Source organism: Sesamum indicum, linkage group LG3, assembly GCF_000512975.1.
Source record: "Sesamum indicum cultivar Zhongzhi No. 13 linkage group LG3, S_indicum_v1.0, whole genome shotgun sequence".
Classification (NCBI taxonomy): domain Eukaryota; kingdom Viridiplantae; phylum Streptophyta; class Magnoliopsida; order Lamiales; family Pedaliaceae; genus Sesamum; species Sesamum indicum.
Genome location: NC_026147.1, coordinates 7,905,959 through 7,924,214, shown reverse-complemented (window position 1 = coordinate 7,924,214; position 18,256 = coordinate 7,905,959). Strand labels below are relative to the sequence as shown.

Sequence of the window (18,256 nt, the reverse complement as noted above, 5' to 3'; positions counted from 1 at the left end):
ATGTTTTGTGAAATGCTGAGAAGTAAAGATGTTGTTTGGAAAATTGGTGTGAGAATATTGATGCTGCCACACATGTTTGCAACACTAAGTGCCTGTGGACTGGAATTGTAATAAAACTCTACATATATATATCATGGGAAAGCTCCTCAATGTCCCCTGCATTCGCTTCTCATCCCATCAATTGTTGAAGACACAACACCCTAACCAGGAATTTTAATTATATCATCTTCCTCATGCTGTTCAACCAATAATGGATAATCTCAATTTTGACCACATTCGATATTGTTAATGTAGAATGATTTTGGTTTGACCAGACCTGAACGAGAATATTTTTCAAAATTTGGTAAATTAGTACAAGAAAAAGTGCAGAAAAGATATATATGGTCTAAAAGAATTATGTTGATAATGTTGTGCATCATGTTTTGACAAATTTAAGGCATTAATCCGTTCACATGGTAACTACTACTTTTACCAAACTAATTATTTGACTGTCATTATGAATTTTTGCAGTCAAACACTATCATAATCATATCCCATAAACAAAATTCAGATTGGTCAAAGTCTCACCACCACATCGATTTTATTTTTTAAAAAAAAAATAAAAACTTTACAGGCGTGTATCTGCATTATTAGAATCGCGCTTTTTTTTTATTTGTATTAAAAATATTATTTCAGGTGTCCTAATTCATGCCTCTTTTTTTAAAAAAAATATATATATACTTTTAAAAATATAAATGGTGTACAAGCTTTGAAAAGGCATGGATGCAGCCCACAAATTTAAAATGTTAGAAATTTTAGATAATATTATAATTGTTTTTATTTTTAAATTTTTCATAATAAATTGTTGAAAAGATTATTAATAAGCATTAATTTGAAAATCCAGTGAGTAGATACAGTTACCTATAAGCATTCAATAAGTATGAAACCAGTTTACATAAAAATAAAGAGAGAAAAACAAAAAAAAAAAAGGGGGAATGATATTTAATACTTGCTACCACTCATCATATTTATTCAAAAAACAAAAAAAGAATCATTCTTTAAATGAAATTTACCCAAATAATAATTGGGCAAAAGCTTTATACACCTAAATTTCACCTACTACATTAAAACCCAATTAAAAAAAAACACAATGAGGGTGAATTATATATATATATATATAGTGATAGAAGTGGTAATTATATGACTATACTAATATTTTGGTAAATCAAACAATTTAAATGATACATTAATTAGGTTAATACATCAATATATATAACAAAAATTATTGAATAAATTATACTAAACTCATCATATAAAGTAAGATAAACACACGAATGTTTATATTATGACTCAAATTTATTCATAAGACATCAACTTTAATCATTAGGCTAAAATATTATTGGTAGGTGAATTATATTTGACTGATATATGGATAAGATTGATTAACATAAAAAGTAAAAAAGCAGTAGTAAAAAAACTTTGCAGTAAATATTGCCATTAAAATTACTTACCATATATCTTTATGGTGTATGATAAAAAACGTCCATTATTAAATTCTAATTTAATGTCACTCCTAAATTTTGTTTTTATTTTGAAATTTCACTATAAATACAACACCCCATGCTTCCAATTTTTCACTTCAATCCCATTGAGAAAAATCCAAAATTTCAACCAAAAAAAAAAAAAAGGGAAAATGCCAAAGCAAATTCAGAAATCATTTCAAGAATGCCTATCAAAAATCAAAATTTCCAAGAAACAAATCCAGTTACCGTTACGTAGTTGCAAGCACCCCAAAACGCCGTCGTTTACGTCCAGGGGCGGCAAGAAGGAGACCGACGCCGCGACGTTGTCCGATGTCGACCAGTTCTTGTTTGAGAATTTCAGGTCACTCTACCAGAAGGAGTACGAAGAGGAGACCTCGAAGGAAACTGAGCCGAAAACGGCCGCGTTTTTGCTGGAGTCGCCGAGGCTGCTCGACCTTCCTCTGCCGCAAAACCTCTGCCGCTCGGCGAGGTTCTTCGTCTCCTCCGGCTCGACGAGCTCGCTCATCATGGACGAGCCCTGCTCTTCCTCGGCCTCGTCCACGAATGATTCCTCGGTGGAGTCGGAGGAAGCCCCGGAGATCGCGGCGAACGATTCCTCTGCGCCGGACGATTTCATCGCTCTTTTGACGTACTCGCCGAGCCCGTACGAGGATTTCCGGCTTTCGATGCAGGAGATGGTGGAGGCGCGTGTGGAGCATAACGGAAAAGTGGACTGGAAGTTTCTGGAGGAGCTTTTGTTCTGTTACTTGGATTTGAATAACAAGAAGTCGTATAGATTTATACTGCGAGCGTTTGTGGACGTGATCGTGGGTCTGCGAGAGAACTCCGGTAGAATTCCGGTCAGCCGTCGGCCGTGGAACGGCGGAGCTGGGAGAAGGCGGCTCAATCTTAATTGAAGGGGAGGCGCAGTGCATGCATGAACCAATTAATTAAGTCTTTTCAATAAATACAAAACTGTTGTTTTTATTTCCGTATGTGTGTATTACTTTTTCCTGTAGGTGTACGTATATGTATGTATTTGCGCGTGTATTTGTGTGTATTTTTCGATGAACAAGCATTAAAACTTTAAAATATACTGAAGTGCACATTTTTGATATCTCAATTTTTTAAGAATGTCTTTTTTTAAAGAAAAAATAAATATTTCAATCATTTTTTTTCTTTTCTTTTCTCAACCCCAATTCCGTCTCTCAACTTCCACGTTTTTTTTTTTTCTTTCCCCACAATTTTCTCAATAACTTCTCCCAACTTTTACCTTTTCACTTTTTTTTTGTTTATTTTATTCTAGTATTTATCTTGAAAAGGTATAATTATATTATCGACAATTACATTCTCTTTTCGGTTTAATTACACGTAAATTCCTTATAGTTTAAAAAATAACATTTACTACATCTAAAATGTGCTTTCATCTAACAAATGGGTCATTCCGTTAGTCAAAATTAACTGAATTTGCTAATATTAACAAAAAAAAATGAACGAAAATTAATATTTACTCTTAATTGACTTATTACTGATTTATTATAAGTCAAATACTTTTTTTAGACTAAACTAGTCTTATAACTGTGAGAATATACCTCCTCACATGTATTAACGTATGAAGATATATAGGGATAATTTGATAATAAAAAGATTTATTTGACCTGCAATAAATCAGCAATAAGTTAATAGAAAGTAATTACGAATTTTTATCTTTTTTTTTTATTAATATAAGTAAATTCGATAAATTTTGATTAATAGAGGAAATTATTTATTAGATAAAACAAACATCAGGAAACTAAATATTATTTTTCAAACCACAGAAAATCTATCTATAATTATATTAAATTTCAAGGAAGGAGAGTGTAATTATCCCTTATATTATTTAAATTTTAAATTAATTATACGTATATATAATCTATATATATTTCAAATAGTATATCACTATATTGTAAATGTTCAAAATTAGAGCTAATCATGAGCAAAATCTGTGGCAATACTTTGTTGAAACAATAAGAAAATATTTATAATTATATAAAAACTCATGGAAGTTGGTTGTAACTTACCTTAATAATAATTGAAATTTACCAATCAAATTACAACTTTGTTCAAACCTACCACTTTGGTTTTATTTGATAAAACCATATTCTGGAAATATAATTACATAAATTGATACTTTCAATAACATAATTATATCTGTATTTTACAAATATCAAAATTTCAACAGAATACAAGGTTACATGCACACAACTTTCTAATTCATAATTAATCTCATAAATTCAGTTCATCGTTGATGGTTTTGACCATATTTTATCTGGAAATGAAAACATATAAATATCAGAAGATGAGAATTAAATATACAATACAGCTGAAAAAAATCAAAATATTTTTCAAACTTTTATTTTGTATTTTAAGGAACAGTCATCTTTTATTTTTGTATTTTTTTATATATACAGTAAATTGCTTTATTTTTAAAAAATAAAATAAAAAGATAATTTTTTTTTTTTTTTATAAATTACATTAAACGTAGACGTTTGAAATTTGCGTACCTAGGGATGGATATTTGTTGATAATACGACCCAAAGACCTTTGATTTTGGAGCTACAAACATACATCAAAGACTTGCACTATTTCTGAATCTGCAATGGCAACGGTTGCACAAACCATAGAGCAAATCCAGCCACTTGAAATGAAAAATGCCACATATAAACTGGATATGCTTCTTCTACTCTACACTTTACCATAATGTGGTTTGTAGCTTTGAAATATTTTTACTCGTTTCGACATCCTACCTAACTTTACAACAGGAAGCAAAGGGATCTTGGTGAAAAATCATAACATTAACCCGTCGTATCCTTAGATTCTGCGTAACTTGAGGTGGTTTCAACTCTTACTTTCGAATTTGGATATTAGATAGACTTTCAGACGTAATAATAGCACTTGCCAAAGCTTGTTTTGCTGGAAATCGCACACCAAGACAACCTTTTCTCCTCATAAAAAGTTGTGATAATCTCAAAATGCTTTACTTATGAACTCTGCGAAACGAGACACAAGGCTTAAAATGTCATCAGGAATAAGAAAGCTTGTCAAAAGTGGTTATGTGTTTCATTTGCATCACTAATTCTAAAATATAACTTCCATCAAGACTACAAATGATGGTACAAAATATAAATCCATCAAGTAGAGAAGAGTTCCTTACTTTAAACGCCAGCCGCATCGCTATTATTGCGCATGTAATGCTGATATAAAGAATGATACTTGGCAGGAACATACTCCTTGAAACTGTCACAAATTCAAGAGAGATACTTAAGCAACTCATAGTTTTATGACTCAGGATGAAGTTAGAACATTAAACCAAGCAGTGAACCTCCAATATATGGGGAAATGAAATGATCAAGCAAAACCCCGCAACGAGAAGATTCTAGAAACTAATGAGCATCTGATACTCTTACCCAAGCAAATAAAGAAACACCGACTTTGGCAGATTCTATTTTATGATTATCTTTTAAGAGAATATGCATCAACATAATTCATATAGGTATCACACAAAGGAATCGCAACCAGAAACATATTCTATACAAGATTTCCCAATGACTCGAAACCATCAACGTAAGTACCAAGACATACCAATGATGGAGAAAGCAGATTCCTGGTTACAACAAATTTGTTATCAGCATTAATCCATTTGGGTGATTAAAATAAGTTCCATCATCATTACAACCAGCATTTGAAAAAGGATAGGAGAAGTTGATATCAATTGGAGTTAAGTTATAGAACAGCCAACATGTGTTCTCAAATGTGGCATTACATATTTCTCGCTGATTATCAGCCTCCAGAAACTCCCTTTTGTTTGGAGCAGATATAGGGCAATAGTTTCTTTAGGCAACTTATAAATGTAGAACATGACTTGTCTACGAGTCACAAACATCTTGTCAAATAGAGTAACCAAGAGTAAGGGAGCCTATGTTTTGCTTGCAGTAATTTTACTTGCATTGCCTGCAAAGCCTGAGAAAATCTTGATCAAAGACGAGATAAAGCTGAACATTATGAGTGGCATAAAGTGAAGATGAAAATTTTGTTGAAGCAGGATATCCTTGGAGCTTATGCAATCAGAAATACGAAACTACGTTCTTGCGCAACTGATAAGTCTCATAATGAATACAGCAGAAAGGCTTTCGACTTTTGACCTCAGTTATAAAGGATAGTTTAATAATTTCTTTCCTAAATGGCTACTGCCTTCCCTGCACCAATCCACCTTCCATCCTATCCAATTCTGTGTCTCTCAGTCTCATCGACCCACAAGTATACATTTTTTCCAAACTTCAACAATTTTTTCATTTGCTTCCGCAAAACAGCCATCCCACCATCTGTTTCTCCCACCTTCTCCATCACCTCTCACTTTGCCTATTTGCTCCTAGAGGAGCTTAGGGGCAACCCCACTCTAAAATCAGCAAATGGGGCAGCATGTATCAACTACTGGTGGTACCTCAAGAGCATGACCAGATGATAACAGTAGAAGAATAATGTTGATGACAGAAAACAACTCTTTGTTAAATTAAATCCGATACCCGTGAAGAAGTGAGAGCCTGTCCGGAACTGAAAATAATCTTGCAATGGATTGCAGAACATGGCCTATCTTCATTGCTTTCGACTTCAGTGCCTTCATAAAGCCTACAAATTCTCTGTACTCTGCATCAGTAAGCTTTTCTCGAACCTGCAGGTTATATACATACAGATTGATTAGGCAACTTTTCTTCACACAATATACTGCATGGAGAAGAGAAACCCGCATATAATGATTGGATCAGACGCATCTTTACTTCAGAAATGAAAAGCCTAAACATAAAAAATATATGCACAAATCATTAATGAGTTTTTTCTTCTCTCATAGGATCTAACATGTTCAGATCCAATCTGCTTGTATAGACACAGCAGTCAGGGGTTGGGGCATATCTGCATGTGTGTGTGTGTGTGAGAGAGAGAGAGAGACAGTCCTACTTCCAGGAACACAAGCAGCACGCTTGCAGAATCAAACATGGCTGCATTAGAGAAGGTGTATGTCTTGAAGTATTCAACAATTTATGTCAATCTCTAAAGGTTCTACATTGAAGGACCAAATTTCAAATTAATATGCCTAAAAACCAATGAGTTATTTTCTTCCCAGGTCTTGTTCATGGTTTGTAGAATAAAAAGTTCACAAGTTTGTGTCAGTGCTGTGACTCAGTAATACTCCAAAATCAAGGAGACATACCAACCAGTAGCTTACAGAGTCATGTGGCATCATACGTGTCAGGAGTTATAGCATCTGCCAGATAGTGGGTTGATTTAGTGTATTAAATTCCTATGTCTATTCAATCAAATTATAAGTCTCAGAGAAGTACAGAATAACATCAACACTCAAGGTTATCTAATACCAACTAGCAAGCACACAGGAACAATTTATCAGTTGTCACACATCTGACAATCTTGAGGCTGCATCTGAAGCAAGCCCATATACAGAAGTCAACCGGATAATGAAAAAGATAGTGATAATGTTAAAATACTTCACCTGGATGAGAAAAGCTGATCCCTTTATCTCCTCATTATTGCGATGTGCAGCCTGAGACCCAAGATCCTTGTGTTCCTGAATGTTATGTGCAACAGTCTCCTTTTGAGTAATAATTTCATCATTAACCAACACTTCTCCTTTTTCATGATGATTCTGTGTGCTGACATTCTGGCAAAACCGTGAACTTTCATTCTTTACTAAATTATTGAAGTGATTATCGAACTGTTCTTTAAGTTTTAACTGATCGGGCCCTGCTATCAGCAATCTTTGTTTTTTCAATATACAAGGTGCAAGGTCACCACTTTCTCCATCCAAATCTTGTGTACTCTTCTTCCCACTGATGAAAGATTCTTTCCCTGTGTGTGTCAGATAACTTGAACACTTCAAAATTGAATCTTGAAAATTCTTGTCTGATGTCAGAGATGAGCGATTGGCAGGAGGTATTTCTGTAAGATGGCTAGAAATATTTCCTTGCTTGGCTTGTTTGGTAAAAGATGTAGAGCCCGAGAAGCTAGTTGATTGTATTGCTGTCGTCTGAAGATGTATTCCAATGAGAAAGCGGGTATCAACAGGATACAGTAGGGCATCAGATTTCAGCAAAAGCAATGTCAAGGGACTCAAATTACCTGGGGAGCAATAACCTTTTCAAGGTGAAACTTATCAGAGAGTTGGGAGCTTTGCAAAATTCTCACGTTTTCTGCAATGATAGAACTAAAGATCTTATTATACCAGTGTACCACATTAGCAAAATGTAACACTGTGACCATAATACCATATCTTCAGCTTTTCAGTTCAAAACAGGAGTCCAGAGTCCATCCTTTGCCCCCCAAAAATATCAACAATCAGATAAACCAAATATGGTTCGACAGGAAGATGACAAGAGGCATAAGCCACATAAAGAGCAAGCATGGGAGCAAGAAAGTTGAGAACTTTCTAAGAGCATTCGCAGTTTATGCATTTATTAATTTCACATACTACAGTATTTACTAACCTTAGCAACAATGCTGCACAGCAGACTAGATCAAGTGATTAGCAAGGCATCATCATCCTAATTTATATTTTGTACATTATTAGCAAAAATTCTACCCAAAAAAAAAAAATCAGCAAAACAGCAAAATGCTAGTCAACTACTCAGACCCAGAATCTCTTTCCTTTCATTGTTCTTAATTTTATTTTTTATTTTTTGTCAGTTTACTCTCCATAATTTCTCTCTTCTGTTACCTTCCATCATTTCATAATGATCATTTGTCTTTGCCATAGTTCCGTAACAAATTTCATGGGTTGATATTTTGTTTCCTTGACAGTCATCTGACTCATCCCCTAACGGCACCACCTCTCTCTCACCAAGCAAGCATCAACATGTGCATCATCCACCCCCAACAATTTCACCTCCGTATTACCACCCCATCCACAATGTCTGAAGCCTTCTTGTAGCAATTTAAGAACATTAGTTCGTGAATTAAAGATTCCAAAGCAGCTAAAGGTTGCACTCACACTCCAAAGTTGCTGGTGATTTATGTGATCAAAATGGACTTATGCATCTTTCTGGGTGAAAGATGTGAGCGATAATCAACTTTATTATATCATTTTGTTCCTTTGTGTTTTGATTGTGTTTTCATATAAGGAAGATCGTGAAAAAGTAACAAAGCCATTGCAATTGCCACAAATGACTACTTATACTTTATTATTATTTTTTAGATATTATATTGTATGCTTATGCCACACATGTTTTCTAGAATATAAAATCAAAAGAACTTTGTGGTGTACTAGATGTCCACATACCAAGCAATAACATTATTTATATACATGAGCAAATAAGGATTGGATTAGTCATATAAAGTAAATCGGAATTACCAGAAGAATAAACATCACCACATTAGCAAATGTAAGAAACTTTACCCTGATCCTCGTTTTGTGCCAATTCCAGCTTGGGAGGGCCACGATGGCCACCATCTCGAAAGAAACGAGTCAATGTGTAAACTACATCACCAAACTTGGAGTAACACTGCAAGTGCAAATTTGATACTTGAATAATGGCAACAAGCAGAGAAAAAAGAAAAGAAGGAGAACAAGAAAAGCGTGCTGACAGACAAACCGCACTTTGATATGAGGTTGTATCCACAATGATACTTGAGACTGGCGGTTTGAATAGGTGAACCTATTTGCAACAAAGGGAAGAATTATAGAAACTTCCACGGTGTACTCTAACTTGTTTCCATGATACAAATTGGCTAATTACGGTAAAATAGCCATAAAACCATAATTTAATAACTGAAAGCAATTATGAAACAATTTTGAAGCTACAGGGGATATGCAATGAAACATTTGAATTCAGCAAATGCAGAAAGCCAATTCGGCCACTAACTGGGTATAAAGCCATCAGGAGTTGTTATATTGCTCCAGGGTTTCAATCATGAGCTATAGAAAGTCTCAAGGGAAGACACCTGGTGCAATCTAATAGTTTGGGAACTGAATGATACACTAGAAGTTTAATTAAGTACCTAATTTAAAATTCTGAAGATGGGAAATAGATAAAGTGAATAATTTAATTTAACTGAAAACATTGCTCATGAACTGCAATATATTAATGTCAAAATTTTCAGCATCAAGCTTTTACTACCTCTCATCGCAAAATATAATTGCTCCATAATCATGCCGATGACGAATAACACGGCCTACAGCCTGATTCACAGCTCGTGATGCTTGTTGAGAATACCACTCTTCTCCAGTCAGACCCTGACCATTTACAGTCATTAGAATAATTCACAATATTCAAAGCATGAAAGGGAATTCTCCATATAAGAACTGTACAACTTCGTTTTGTTAGCATAAAGCTACCTTGTCTCCAATCTTATGTGACTGTGCATGTTGATCCAAGTACTCCCGTTTTAGTCGAATCTGTCCCCAGGAAAAAACATGGAATGATCCGTGACATATTTGAAGGAAAAATCAATGTTCAAATTTGAACATGCATAGACTTATGAAAAAAAATATTAGAGTTCTTTACATATTTGATGGACTGGACTAAATATGCATACACGCTACACTCACTGGAATAAATGAACTCTATGTATGAGGTAAGATATGAACCAAAAGTTTTGAAGAACTGAATCATTCACAGCTTAATATTAATCAACAGCCATTGGAATGATTATAAGGAGAATATTTCCGAATCGGGCAACTAATGTAGAATGAGTTTGCATATATCAAAGTGAGAAAGGAAGCTTTTGAAATACATATGAGATCACATCACCGACTAAGATCCAGTGTAGTTTTCCAAGTGAAAAATTGACATAGGTACAGATATAAAGGCAAAGGGCACAATAAGACAAAACCTTCGGATCAGTCATGGTGGCAAATGGCAACCCTGTGATCACCACAGCTCTGCCAGCATGGTCAGCAAAATCCAATCCTTCACTCACCTGTATATATGATTGGAAAACATAACAACTATAATGTTACATGCCCATGAAATTTTGATATCAATTGTTGAGATGCAGAAGAGATCTTTTTTCACACATACAGAGAACAAAACTGGAAAAAAGTCTGAATAGGGGTGAGTAAACATTTTTTAGAACAACTATTAAAACAAACAGAACTAAAATATTGCAGCTGACTTTAGCAATACACTCTTGCCAATCTTGACAGCATGTAATGGCCTATTAGATCATGTCATTCACTTCACTGATTATTATTGCATCACTGGGATAAAGTATATTTAGACAGATTAAACCCTTGGGCACAATTCCAGTGTAATAATTCAGCATTATGTATCAACTATTGTCTTATGAGAAAATTCATCACATTTTGTCCATAATAAAGCAATCTGAAGTTTTGATTGGTCCACCAAGTATCAGCATAAAAAAAGATTCAAGAAAAGAGACCACATGAATGCAAGTAATGTTTTCACTCAAATACTATGCACAAGATGGAATTTGTCACTTATACAGGAGTTACCCATACCTTGCCACGACACACTGCAAAAAAAATTGCCCCAGAAGAGGAGGTTTCCTTCAACTTTGTCATATAATCCTGATCAAGGAGGAACGAACCAGCTATAAATCTTCAAAAGAATGCTTAACAAGAAGCACAAAAACAATTCTCCATTTGAGCAACTTACTTCAATTGCCAAAGGGAAGAGTGTGGATTGCCTAGGCTCCACTACAGGTAACTTATGCTTGCATATTCTTTCCCAGATGGTAGCTGAATTGGATAAACCTTGTTGCCCCTGCATGAGCCACAATCAATAAAGAGAAAGACAGAAAGAAAAATTTTGGATCCTGACATGACATGCCTTACCATAGTTTTCCAGCAGCTGATGCATTGGTCCAAAAGGTAGTAAGATGGAAAAAAAACAAGCAGCCCATCGGGTACAATTCGAGCAAAATTGACTGACACATAAATGCCACTTTAGTGATCTGTCCAAATAAATTCTTGTTTCACAACTCAGCAAATTGGTTAGTTGATACTGAAAGAATCTCGATTAAGGTTGTCTATAGAATACTCCACAATCCTGCTAAAGATACAGTCACACAGAGCGGAAAGTCATATCTATTCACCACTTCTCATCTTATTCTTCATATAAGTTATGCTTACCAATGGCATTGCCAAGTTCCAACTTGTACTCCACAGAACCACGACTACGATATGAAGAATTGAAAGAGTAACCAGATGGTCCAACTGGTGCAACACCAGCCCATATCTGGCTTCCTGATATGACATGAGGATTCTCCAAACGTATTGGAAATTCTCTACAAGAAGGAAAACATTAATGAATATTTCATCCTCTGAAAGTGTCAAGAACATGATTCTGAGGAACTAATATTGATTAATTATAACTCACAACTTCAATTCTTCTGCAAATGAATCCATTGGTGATAATGTGCCAGATGTCAAAATGACAGATCCAACACCTAGCCTCGACAACTCTTCCATGGCAATTCCAGGATTGAAGCACCACCAGCTTAGAATTCTGGAAGGTTTCCCTAATTTTCAATATTGACGAAAGTTCATATGCATCAATCACAATGCTTTGTACGTACACAGCTGCATATGGACTAGTCAATGATACATCTTAGAAACAAATCATTAGACAAGAAAAACACATTCTGGTTTCCCTCCTCTCATCTTTTTCAATTCTTAATTCAAACAAGAAAATCAGAAAACAAACTCTTTGATGAGCACATGTAAATTCATCTTAAGCATTTCAAGCTATAATGTTGATGAAATGCATGGAGTTAGTCTAAACTATGATCTACAACTGGGAGCCGATACAATACTGGGAGATAAATGATGCTTTAAATGAAGACATAATAATATGGTGCAGAGATGAGCAAGCAGATGTGATCATGCATGCACAAGCACCTAAATGTTGCCTTCAGGAAGCACCTGATGGTGTGTGTCTATTCCGCTAAGCCAAATGCATCAAAGGGTAGAATTTTGAACACATCTTAAGCATCAGACGCTCACATACAAGACAAAAATGCATTCTGTTTCATTTCGTTCACAGGCATAAATCAAACATCAAGAATAATGGTATATATTAAAACTTTTTGAGCATCTTTAAATCCTTTTTCACAAAATATCCACTTCATGTGTTGGCTCCAGTTATAATGTCAACAGAAACAGAGTAGGCTCATTTAAAATAAAGGAAAGCATGGCAATTTTTTTTTTCTCATTTAATATCGAAGTTATCAGGTTTGATGAGGCAAGATGTGAAATTGCCAGGCAACAATTGTAAAACATGATCTTCCATGACGCACAATTCTTAAGCCAAATAATTTATGTGAAGAGAAAGACCAAACATAAATGTTTACATATCTAAAGTGTACTAAAAACAAAATAAGGAAAGTGCAGGATAATACTCTTACGAGAAAATTAATTTGACTAGGTAACGACAGTAATATATTACACTTTCAAGAAAAATATGACGCGTTTGAGTTTTATTTTAACTAGTGTAAGTGAGGGTTGCAGGGCCTAGAAGCAGCCAGTCTTAAAAGAGTGCGTAATAGCTCACTGATCAAGCGCTCTTGCGCCGAAGATGAACGCACGCGCACCCATAGCATAGTATTGACCACTCTAGGCCGCTAAGGTTCAACCCCCCAGGACCTATCCCCCAACCTAGAGTAGCTAGATGGGGCTTTACAAAAGTCTAAAAGGAAAGTCCAAATCAAGAAACTAATTGGTTTAATTCGTAAGTGCTGAAAAGACACCAGAATTTGTAAGCTAAAGCACCAACAACAGAGCTCTTTGCTCAGGCAACTTAAAAGAATAATTTCAGTGACCTAAAAGTGATAGGATATGTTATTCTTCCAGGTCAAAATTCAAATTTTTATCAAGTTTCTTAAAACCCAAAGCATAAACAAATTCTTCAAATGGTACGAGTCTTTATATTCAACATCTCCACCTATCAGGATCATAAATTCTGTTGGTTCTGTTTTGGAGGTAGATAACCAACAGGAAGCCAATTCAAGTTCATTAACTTTTTTGCAAGCAGAGCATGCCTTGACTAGGATTAACTGCATTGTAGTAAAATGTTATAAAGAGGAAACAAGTACATTAAAATGGTAGGTTTACATTCAAGAAAATGTATGGACTTAACAAAAAAGTCAGAAATATGGAAAATGAAGCTCAATGATGTCCATCTTTAAAATGGGAAGGAAGTCTGTGGACTACCTCTAAAGGCATCTGTGGCGCTAGCTTCAACTTCCTGAACATGCACCTGTCAAAACGTCAAAGGCCAATAAATCATCTCAGATATATGCCTCAAGAAGATGGCATCAACAAAACACAACTTGTCAATGATGTAGGCAATTATACAAGGAATTGATAAACTTACACGGTAATAATGAGCATGAGCATTACTATTATCCTTGAAGATCAGTCTAAGAATGTCACCCATGCTTTCCAGCCTGAAAACATTCCCATTTATTTTATTTGATCCTCCACTTTCATTAGTGCTTGCATCTGAAGGACAAGTCATAGGACTGGAAAATAAGATAATGAATAGAATAGGATTGGGAAGATATTAAACTCAGCTGAAAAGTATAGTTTGATTCATCAAAAAACAGCAGAAAGGGAGAAAGCAAATACATTGTGGCAACATTTAGAGAAACCATAGTGATGGTCAGTTTTGTCTCCACATATTTGTTCTCATTTTTTAATGAAGCTGATGTTTATAAAATGAGTTTGAGAGATTTAGTAGTGGGTTGCTTTGTCGGGAGTATGACAGAAAATTAAATATTTGAATAAAGTATTTTGAAGATGCAGCTCAAAATTAAAAATGGAGTACATTGGCAGTGAGAAAAGAAAAAAAGAATGCATTCTAAAACCAAACTTTTTCAGACTGACCTGATCCTATCCACATTTTACAGGAAAACTGGAAATGGAAATGGCAACATAATTCCCAAAAGTAATACAAAAAAGTTAATTTTTCTTCTGAATTATAACACACATCCAAACATAGTTACTATTTTATAACCTTGAAATATAGGAACATAGAGTAAGATCTTGAGAGGCAAGGGTAACTGCTGGGAGTACCTTCTTCAAGAAGTGCACATGCTTTATCAATGATATCAGTGAGCATGTTGGCAGTTTTCTGAGTTATATTTAGCTCAGCTAGTAGCTCATAAATGTATGGGCCAGGCTTTGTAAAACCTAACTCTCTGGATTCAATTGGCACCTCCGCTATTCTCTTCTCAAGCTTCAAAAGAAGTGCTGCAGGAACACCATAATTGACCAGTATAATGATCCAGCAATTGGGCATACAATAACCAAAAGCACATACTTAAGCATGGTGAAAGGTAGATCAAACATTGGAGGGGAAAGATCAAGTTCAGCATGTCATAGTCAAAGTGTATAAATTTAAAACCAACTATGATAGAAGTGATATGGGACATAAATGCATGTTCAGGATCAGCAGCATCAAATATTTTATGAAACCAATAATTTATTTGAGAAAGAATCTTAGGCAAAAGCTCACTGTTACCTCTGAGAATAGCAAAATTATCTGGATTACAAGATTTGTCACTTGATTTTTCCCTCCTAGTAATGGAAAGATCAATGCAATTTTTTGCTTCAGATATGCAAGCTGTCAAAAGACCTGAAGGCAGGTCAAAAGAAGCTGCATCAGCGCACAAGCCTTCCTGCATTCAAAACCAATTGTCAGCACTTAAGCTTGTTAAGCAAGATTGCCTGCAATAAGCTGTTTGACTTGTAAAGGTTTGTTTTTCTATGCAATCTGCAAAACATTACACATTGAACATTGATAAACCGAATGCAAAGACGAGGAGCAGATATCATAGTGCAAAAAAGGCATATATATACATACTAAGTTGTGAGCTTCATCAAAAATAAGGATGCTGTTATTCCAGTCAATTTTCAGAGATCTCCTGTTTCCACGATCGATAAGATAGTTGTAAGGCGCAAATAAGATGTCAACATCCTTATGAAGCTCCCGCGACAGGTAATAAGGGCACCTAAAGATAGAAACATATTATTTGAAAGTTCAACTTCTGGTATAAATAGCCATCAAAACGAGAAACCTACGGTCCAGAGCTTCTTCCAATATTGACCAAGTCCTCTATATCAATCGGGTCGTCTCCAATACTAGGATTCTTCTTCACAAACTCTGCATAAGGCAAGAAACAAAGTGATTCGGTACAAAACATTTCTATGGTACGTAGTATTATAAAATTTTACGATCATAAAAAGTTGATATGACCTCACATTACTTTTTTTTAGCATATAGCGCTATAGCAAACTGCATACAAAGGCATCGACTGCTACACCTTAAGGCAGAAATTTCATCACCAAAGACCAGAGAAAAATAATTGACCAAATGCATTGGACAGCTTTCTTTAGATCTGGCAACTATAGCTCTCAAAGTGGCCTAATAATTTCGAAAGTGCACAAGCGATTCGCAAAATATTAGTTTAGACAGTTGCAAGTATATAACTAATTAACTAAGCTAATATAACAAAGAAGAGGATACTGATGATATATCAATTGCAGCAACTGAATCACATAATGATAGTCGATCACACATTTGACAACTGATTCATAAAGAAATACCTGTCACGCGTGAAAAATGAGCACAATAACGCTTGGTGTGCTTTTTGCATAAAGTTTGGCAGGCATTTGTCTGTGCCTTTCCACGAAGTAAACTTACTTGGTCATGAATGCACAACTGCTCTCTAGATCCCAACACCACCATTTTGGGCCTGACCATCGTCAAACTTAACTCGTTAAGTCAATCTACTATATCAGCAAATATACGTATCCATCTTAAATAACCTAATCATTCCAGAAAGACTGCTTTTAAAGAAAAGATTATCAAGACCAGTCTATTTAATGAAGACAAGTGTTTTCATAAGCAGAAATTTACATGAAAAACAGAACTAAACAAAAGCAGCACATAGACCTCTCCCCACCCCAGCATAAATAAATAAAAAATACTAAGTAAGATGTTGCATGCAGATAGTCAGTCAATTTACTACTTGAAACGGGCTGGATGTATCCTATCATAGTCACTGAAGTGTCTGGAAATAATTCTCACAGTCGCACGATCCACAAGCAGCCCAGTCAGCAAAATTTTAAGAATGTGGGATATGTTTCTTTGTCTTCAAGGATTTCCATAAATAATCAATGAAGTTCCGTGTTTCGACTTTTGAGGAAAGGTTCTCTCAATAAACAATTTACCCAGCTTTTCATCAGGTGAGAAGATTATGTAGAAAACAATATTCGAATTGAAAATCTTGGGACTTTATTTATCGGAAAAACAAGTATATCAAGATACATTCTCCAGATATTGGCTTTCCATGCATCCACCAGCTTACCATATATTCAGAACAATTGTTCATCAGCTACTAGACTTCAAATTAAATCATTAGGCAGCAAACAAAAACCAAATAATTATTGGTTGCATGAATCTCATTTGTGATGCTTCGTCATTAGTGACAGAAACTGTCACCAGTTGCCAGAGCCAAAATAGAGGGCCGGACCTGACCTGTAGTTAGACCTCTTCAGCTCTTGAATCACTTGCCTAATCTGGCTGTGGGTGCGTGATGTGTAAATTATGGTGGGAACACTAGAAGACTGGGATTGTGGCAGTTCATCATCTGAATACTGACTTCCTCTGGTATTACTTCTTTCACTCCGGCCTCTCGAGAATTCGCCCAAACTTTTCCTCCAAGCTAATGTAGCACATAGCAGGCATAGTGTCTTCCCAGTTCCAGTTGGGCTCTCCAATAGGGCATTACATTTCTGCCATCATAAACAATGAAACAGAATTGATACAGATTTGAATGGTGTGCGGATAGCAAATTATATGGATAATTGGTAGACAGAATTCTCAGGGACTAAGAAAATGTTTGGTGCTTGCTAATCATGTCTCACAAGGAAGAACAAAATGCAGACCGCAGGTTGTCATGAAGCAAGAGACATGGAATCTTCAATATAATGAGAGCGACACAGGAACATACAAGTTCTAGAAAGAAAATTCTAAATAAAGCAAAAACTTGAGGAATATGAAAATGATGTGCTCGAAAAGATTGTGGTTCCCATAGGGTCTCAAATCCAAAATTAACAGACAATTGCAACTCAAATCTCGAAATCACACCACATTATTAAACGGTCAAGATGCCATCACTAACCTTTCTAGTAAAACTAAGGTCCATTGCTTGAGTAATTTTATACTTCAAATTGCATCTGGGATACAAAATTTAACTATATATTGCCAAGAAAAATTCCCTTTTCCTTTTCTTTTTTAAAGCCAAATTACCAGAATGATTAGAAATACAATTTTCTATTCATAACACAATGAGCCCCGTGATAACAGCACATCGAACATAAAACCACCATAAACTGTCGCAAGATTACGTTTAGTTCATTTCAATTCAAAAACACCCCAATGCTCCGGCGATTGTGTTTTCTTCACCGTTCTTGATTATCCACACATCTTTTGTATTCCGATCAATTAAAATCAACAGGAATCAGAAGGCTGAGGCCAAACCTAAACTAAAGTTCTCTACAAGTGGTGCTTAGATTGAAGTCAAAAAGTATAACCTCTATCAATTTAAAGAGTAGCAGGAAAACAAAACCAACGAAATTTACAGTCATCATACGTTTTGAATAGATTGGATGACTTTTTCCATGTAAACGAGCTGGCAATCGTACGCCTCATAAGGGAAATCCACATCGATTCCCCTGATTT

The 18,256-nt window shown here is 35.2% G+C and overlaps 2 protein-coding genes across 2 annotated transcripts; one reads left to right on the top strand and one right to left on the bottom strand.

Moving 5' to 3' along the window:
- Positions 1,528-2,601, top strand: LOC105157617 (transcription repressor OFP14). The gene has a single exon (XM_011074036.2). The coding sequence runs from the start codon at positions 1,544-1,546 to the stop codon at positions 2,417-2,419; it is 876 nt and encodes a 291-aa protein (XP_011072338.2). The 5' UTR covers positions 1,528-1,543; the 3' UTR covers positions 2,420-2,601.
- On the bottom strand, positions 4,055-18,254 carry LOC105157616 (regulator of telomere elongation helicase 1; the record flags this gene model as incomplete). The annotated part of the gene is made up of 24 exons (XM_011074035.2): positions 4,055-4,531; positions 4,696-4,778; positions 6,065-6,210; positions 7,045-7,578; positions 7,671-7,741; positions 8,944-9,049; positions 9,145-9,202; positions 9,665-9,780; positions 9,883-9,942; positions 10,380-10,466; positions 11,008-11,076; positions 11,165-11,272; positions 11,344-11,435; positions 11,641-11,795; positions 11,888-12,029; positions 13,720-13,765; positions 13,883-14,010; positions 14,584-14,760; positions 15,032-15,188; positions 15,374-15,521; positions 15,592-15,673; positions 16,117-16,265; positions 17,051-17,307; positions 18,168-18,254. Coding segments are annotated over 23 exons (3,057 nt in total), but the record flags the coding sequence as incomplete, so codon positions are not given.